The sequence below is a fragment of the Anneissia japonica genome, unplaced genomic scaffold, assembly GCF_011630105.1.
Source record: "Anneissia japonica isolate Jap-2015-1 unplaced genomic scaffold, ASM1163010v1 scaffold287558_len45975_cov113, whole genome shotgun sequence".
NCBI classification, from domain to species: domain Eukaryota; kingdom Metazoa; phylum Echinodermata; class Crinoidea; order Comatulida; family Comatulidae; genus Anneissia; species Anneissia japonica.
This window is the reverse complement of record NW_022694530.1, coordinates 7,056-13,540: the sequence shown is the minus strand read 5'-3', so window position 1 is coordinate 13,540 and position 6,485 is coordinate 7,056. Positions and strand designations below refer to the sequence as shown.

General features: G+C 34.3%; 1 protein-coding gene across 1 annotated transcript; it reads left to right on the top strand.

Annotated features, from left to right (window-relative positions):
- Positions 1–1,929: 1,929 nt before the first annotated feature.
- Positions 1,930–6,135, top strand: LOC117101074. The gene is made up of 2 exons (XM_033240939.1): positions 1,930–3,543; positions 5,173–6,135. The coding sequence occupies exons 1-2, from the start codon at positions 1,933–1,935 to the stop codon at positions 5,395–5,397; spliced, it is 1,836 nt and encodes a 611-aa protein (XP_033096830.1). The 5' UTR covers positions 1,930–1,932; the 3' UTR covers positions 5,398–6,135.
- Positions 6,136–6,485: the final 350 nt, after the last annotated feature.

The window sequence follows — 6,485 nt, the reverse complement described above, 5'->3', positions numbered from 1 at the left end:
GTCCAATGTAGAAGTCTTGAGGACACAGAATTGGAAAGTGGGAAAACGTTCTACTGAAAATGTTACCCAATCTGCCACCGTATTAGTTTTATGTGGTGTACGGCAGTGTTTCATATGTATTGCTTGCGAAACTCCTCTTCTAGTTCCCTTTCTACGGTGCCACCAGAGCTCTCACTTACATTTTAATCGAAATTATAATGTAATGAATTGCGAATTGCATCCAATAAGAGCCTGGAATATGCAAAATGTAAGAAGGCAAATAAAGAATATTATCAACAGTTGAATTAAGAAAAACTCTAAACGTAAAGTGAGTAATGATTGAAGTTTGCCCATTAATGCGTTCAATCGAATCAGACATAATCTTAGTGTATTATCTAAACGTCATATTCCAAAGGTTGAAATGGAAACATTTAAAAAAAGTTATCCTTATTGCAATCATATAGCATCAGATTGGATTTTACAACATAGTCAACTATCAAAATAGAAACTAGATGTAATAATCGTATTAAGCATAACCCTTCAACGAAAAATTCCTTTTATTCAGTTGTATGAAATAAGTGCCTAGCAGAATTCAAACCTGCAACCTCTCGCTAAGGCCGTTTCATACCAATTAGACCATGGAGACTTTTAGGGTGCATTTGCAGATATAACCCCCAGGAACTTTCTCTCATACAACTGACTAAATCGTCGCACATAGTGATAAGCTAGAAATGTTTATAGGTCGCAGTATGGAAATCATAATAAATATATCCATGATGCGTCCTTGCCTTTACCCAGTTTTCAGGGTAAACAAACGGCCCGGTTCCGACCCCACCCCTCCCCCTATTTTGAAAAGTTAAAAGAAAGGAAAAAAAGAAACAAATGATAGCCCAGAACGCCTGAAATGTAATTTTCGGGCGCCTAAAACACAAACATTTCGTGGGGAATGCCCCCTGACCCCCTAGTATAGTGTTATCTCGATCGGCCAGATGTGTATAAGAGACAGGATGCAAAAGATGTAAATTCTATAGGCNNNNCTTGGCAAATGTCAGAAGTTTATGTTCTTTTAATTTTTTTTTTCATTTCAGAAAGTCGTTAAATTTTGTTTAAATCAGTTCTATTTATTTACACTTTTAGTTATTTCAGTATAAGCATTTAATGATACTGAAGGTAGCATGAGGCACGAAGCTAAACAATTATATACACAAAAAATGAATAGAACCAATATTAAAAAGGAAATATTTGGTACACTAAAATCTAAAGAAAAATAATTCTTTCAAAATATATTTTAAAGTTTTATGACCTACATATATTTAAAAACCAAAAAAAAAAAAATACAGGAAAATTAAATTTTATTAAAAAAAATATTGGCAGTTGTCATATTAATATTGTATTTCTTCTAGAACTCAATATCGATTGAACAATTGTTACAGCAACATGACGACACTGAAGGATTTACGAGATCAGCTTTGCCAGTTTTCTTGTCATTTCACGTGGAATCTTGAGTACAAATCTATAAAACAGTTTCAGTCGTTGATGAATTTGGTTAACGAGCACGTTGCTGAGTCGCCAGCTATGGTGATTGAGGGTCGCCTTTTCAAAAGCTACCTGTTCTTCTCTGACTTCAAAGGGAACGTTGAAAAGCAAAAATCTGCAGCAATTGAATGCCTGAACGAAGTACGTACAATTCTTCAACATAGTCCAAGAGAGGCACCCCTTAAGGATGGTTATTTACTAATTACTTTGGCTCTTGAGGCCTGGCTTGATCGCGATAAGACCAAACTTGAACCCAAGATCAGTACACTGAAGAAACTTGAATCAAAATACGAAGCTGGCTCTTCTGATCGGGATATGTTTTTAGGCAGCATACATGCAACAAAAGGATTCGCCTTTTCACGCTTGGGCATGACTCGATATTCCGAGAGTATTGAGCAATTTCAAAAAGCGGTAGAAATGTGTCCACACGAAAAAGATTGGTGGTTTTCGCTTGGACTTATCATATGGAGGAAAGGCAAAGCATCTGTTAGACGCAATGAATTATGTGACGATATGAAATTAGCAGAGGGTATTTTCTATGATGTTCTCAAAATGGATCGCAATCACAGCTATGCAATGGTTTTGATAGCAGATATAAAGCGAAGAAAACGCAAAACAAGAAAAGCAGAATACTTCTTGAAAAGTGCTCTAAGACCTAAACCCACACGTGTAAAAATAATTGGTGAAGTGGCACAGGTATACAGAAGGATGAACAATTTTGATGAAGCACTAAGCGTTATACACAACGCCGATTCAGAGCCAAATTCATTCATCTATCACCAACTATACCTTTTGTACAGAGATAGGAATGTTTCACCAACAGTCGATTATCTACAAAAGGCCATTGATGCAAATCCCTGTAATCTCGCCGCAAGATTTGATCAAGCTAAAAAATATATTACCGAAAAAAATTACGATAAAGCTCGGGAATGCTTTGATCATATTCTGGATAATTTTGGAAGTGACTCAGATGCAGTAATTCAAACAAATTTTGATTTCGCAAAGTTCTTGGTACAAATAAACGAACGTGATAGTGCAATGGATAAATATCAAGCACTTTTGGACGAAGCATTGATAGCGTGTAAAGAAAACAATGATCCACCTTTTACTTATTTTAAAGAGATTGATTGGATTGTTCGAAAAGCTATTTCAGAGCTCAGACTCTACTTTGAAGATCAGCTGAAAGGGAATAGAAATGTTAAGGAAGCACTTTTAAAGTTAGCTGAGTTGGAGAAGAAACTCGGAAATCATTACAAAGCATGCAGATACTACGAACAAATAATTGAAATGCAACCACCTATCGATACAAGTCTCAGGTGGACAATCCTTGAATATCTAAGTGAAATTAAAACTAGAAAGACTCTCTTTACAGATGTCGATTCCATTATTATGGATATGGAACAGATCAGTCTTCAAAACCCAAAACCTGACATTCTCCACAAGTGCAAGGCAAATTTAGCTGTTGAGAAAGGAAAAAATGCCCTCCAGAGTGGAAAAGAAAATTATGCTATCAATATGTTTATTGAAGCAGTGAAATTTGGTAGTTTAGCAGGAGCAAGGTTGCTTCTTGATGAAATTAAAAAGATGGATAGAGGAAACAGAGATTTCTACACAATTTGTGCTCAGATTATTGTTTGCATTGAACAGAGTGACGACAATGAAACAGCGAAATTGAGGAAAGATCTTGACACTTTACTTTCTGGAGATACATCTGATATAGGTGTTGTTTTATGCGACCTAAGAAAAACACAAATTAATTTGGAGAAGTGTTGTATAATGCAAGACGAGACACAAATCGCTGTCTTCAGAGTTGATATCATTCACAAGTGCCGCACAATACTCAACCAGACCATGGCGAAGTTCAAGGATCGTCATTATGCACATGTCAACATCTCATGTGACTTTTTCAACATTCCGAAATGTTCTTCAGCAAAGGTGGAAAACCAAGTCAGAAATAGGCTTCAAAAGAAGTATGGATGGAGCCAGTTTGAATGCAGGTTCCCAGACCTTTTCCAATTCCTTGTTTCTGTAAGTATCAGTATTATTAATATATTTATCTTTTCACCTAATCTTTTCAAAAGATATTTATCTAACGGTTCTCAATGCACCAAATACGCAATTTAGAATTCTAATTTCTCTCCAGTAACCTGTGGTGTTCCGCAATTATTGTCTTACTTATTTTGTACATCAATGACATCTACAAGTCTTCTAATTTGCTCCTAAAAATATCGAATCATTTTTTGTTAATGTAAATCACCATATGACTCTTATATCCCAATACTTTTCTAGTAACAAGCTCTACATTAACCATAAAAAGTGCAATTTCATCCTGTTTCAGAATCCACAAAAAGATAAATTCATTAATAGTACTCTGTCCACAATAGTTTATTTTATAACTACGTTATACATCATAACTAAATGTATACATCAGGTCAATAGGTGTCTAGCTTGATAGTGGATTAACCTGGAAAACACCTTAGAATCTAGTATTAAACGTATTTTATATTGCTCTTGAATTCTTTCTTATCTGAGCTACTGTAACATCGTTTGGGCTAATAGAGTATGAAACTTCAATCCATTCAAAAGAGGGCTATCAGGACTAATATCTGGTGCCCCAACGTGGTCTCCTTCGTCTCCTTTACTTTTTAATCATCGGTGATGTGGAGACCATAGCTTACCGTGGCCTAATATAAGCTACGATCTCCACTTCACCTCAGAGCAATAAATTTTACCATTCCCCTTTTGAGCAGTCAGAATTTGTATAATATTCTATGAACTTTCTTTTTCACAAACATCGGTATTTTTTTCTGTATTTCTAATCTCTCTCAGTAGAGTTAGGTCTGAACTCTCTATTCCCATTCACTTTCAACACAATATAAGATTTCCTGGTCTGAGTTTATGAAAAAATTTACCCCTAACTAATTATTTTTTTTTAACTAATTATCAATTCGCATTATGAAAATAAATTTTCGACTAACATGAAAAAACACTTATTGCCTTGTATTAAATAATTATATTACATTTCCCCCCTAAAACCATCTCCAACAATTCGTCTTCTCAGTCAGAGTTTTTGTCCTTTTCTGTTGCGTTTTATTCTCTTAGTTTTTTGTCTTGATTAATCCGTCCTTTTGTCACGTTCTGTATCGTCTGTATTCTAACTACTAAACATAGTGGTTCTGTATTCTAACTACACATAGTTGTTTGACTCTAGACTTCTGGATGCTGTTGTATTAATATACAATTTAGACAAAATAATGTCTATAGGCCTAACCCATGCCGCGCTACAATGGTTATTAGCAAATTACAGTGCCAGGATAATATTTAAAGTAAACCTTACGTTAACTAACAGACATTGGAACTTAAAATCATATCTAGTGATCCGTAGTTGTTAGCTCTAGATGAGCAGCGTTATTGTATTAAGCATTAATAAAACTGTTAAAGTTAGTGTAAGTAGAATTATTAATTCTACTTACACTAACTTTAACAGTTATATAACTGTTAAAGTTAGTGTAAGTAGAATTATTAATTATTGCACAAATATAAATATAGAAAAAATCCAAATGTACACATTGTTAAATACACAGATATTTTACTTTAGCTTTCAGAAAAATGATAATATCATGTTCATATTTAACTGAGATCCCATGTTTTTTGCAGATTCAACCGGCTTCAAATCCACACGATAATAACTGGATGTTCGCTTTGCTAAGAATGGATAACGCAAATAAACACGAAAGTGCCCTCGGAGAGAAACTGAAAGTAGAGGTGTATTCAGACAATGCAGGTAACATGGCAGAGCAAGAATTTACGACCTTAGAAGTCGCTAAGGATGCTTGTAACAACATCGGAAAAATCTTGAATGAGTTTTATAAACATTTGTAGGTAAATTCATGTAATCTAATAGTTATTTAGCTTACTAATTTGGAAGAACAAAGCGAGTATACGTCTTTGTTGGCGCGTAGCAATTGAATCCAGGTAACTAATTAAGTTGTATGTACCTTACGTATTATGGTGCGTAATGATTGCTGTCTTGGGTATATCCTTGGTATTCAACCCGAGGCCCCAAAGATTTTTTATCCAGCCCGCACAACATTGCTAAAAAATTAATCATTTTTCCGGTCAATTGTCTGTACTTAACATTCTGTTAATAGAAACACGCCAACCTACATTGTTCAACAAGAGAAGTGGCGTATCCAGGTTTTGTGAAATTTGGTGATAAAAGAGTTCGGACCTCGTCAACGCCACCATTGCTGGCGCTGAGGTGTAAATATTTTCAGTGTTTTGTACATTAGGATGCCCGAAAATGGAACTTAAATTACCCTTTTAAATTGTTTTTATATTTTATGAAAACCATTTAAGATAATATTATACTTTTTAATCTATTTGAATGATGGGTGTGGTCTCATCACTAAATGACCAGAATTATTGGTAATCATCCATATTACAGTATTCTAAAACAATCAAAGAAAAATATATGTCAATAAATCAATATAAAGCTGGTGTTGGTCACTTGGATATACTGCAGGATTAAGCTAAATAATATTGAATCCCAACACGATGGCGTGAGTTTCAATACTTGGAGTATGTATTATACTTTCTTTTCTGAGACTAATTCAGTGGACCTTTCGGTTTGAAGCTATTCCCGTATGATTAAAAATCATAAGGGTACTGGGTTTGGTCTACAGAAGTTCGTGCTTCGAACAGGTCATTCCATTCATAGAAGAAGCCTTTTGATGGAGAAAGTGTACCTATTAGCAAAGGTTTGCCCAGATCGAAACTAACTCCGGTTATATAAAATTTATTATAAGATTGAAAAATATTAATCTTATTATTGTAATATTGATAGATACTATGTACACGTTTAAATTATTGATATTTATTTGTTATGTCATTATACATTATTTACATTTAAACTTAATGTATTGTTTAGGTATGAATTACTATATCCATGTAAAATTAATCTTATCAAA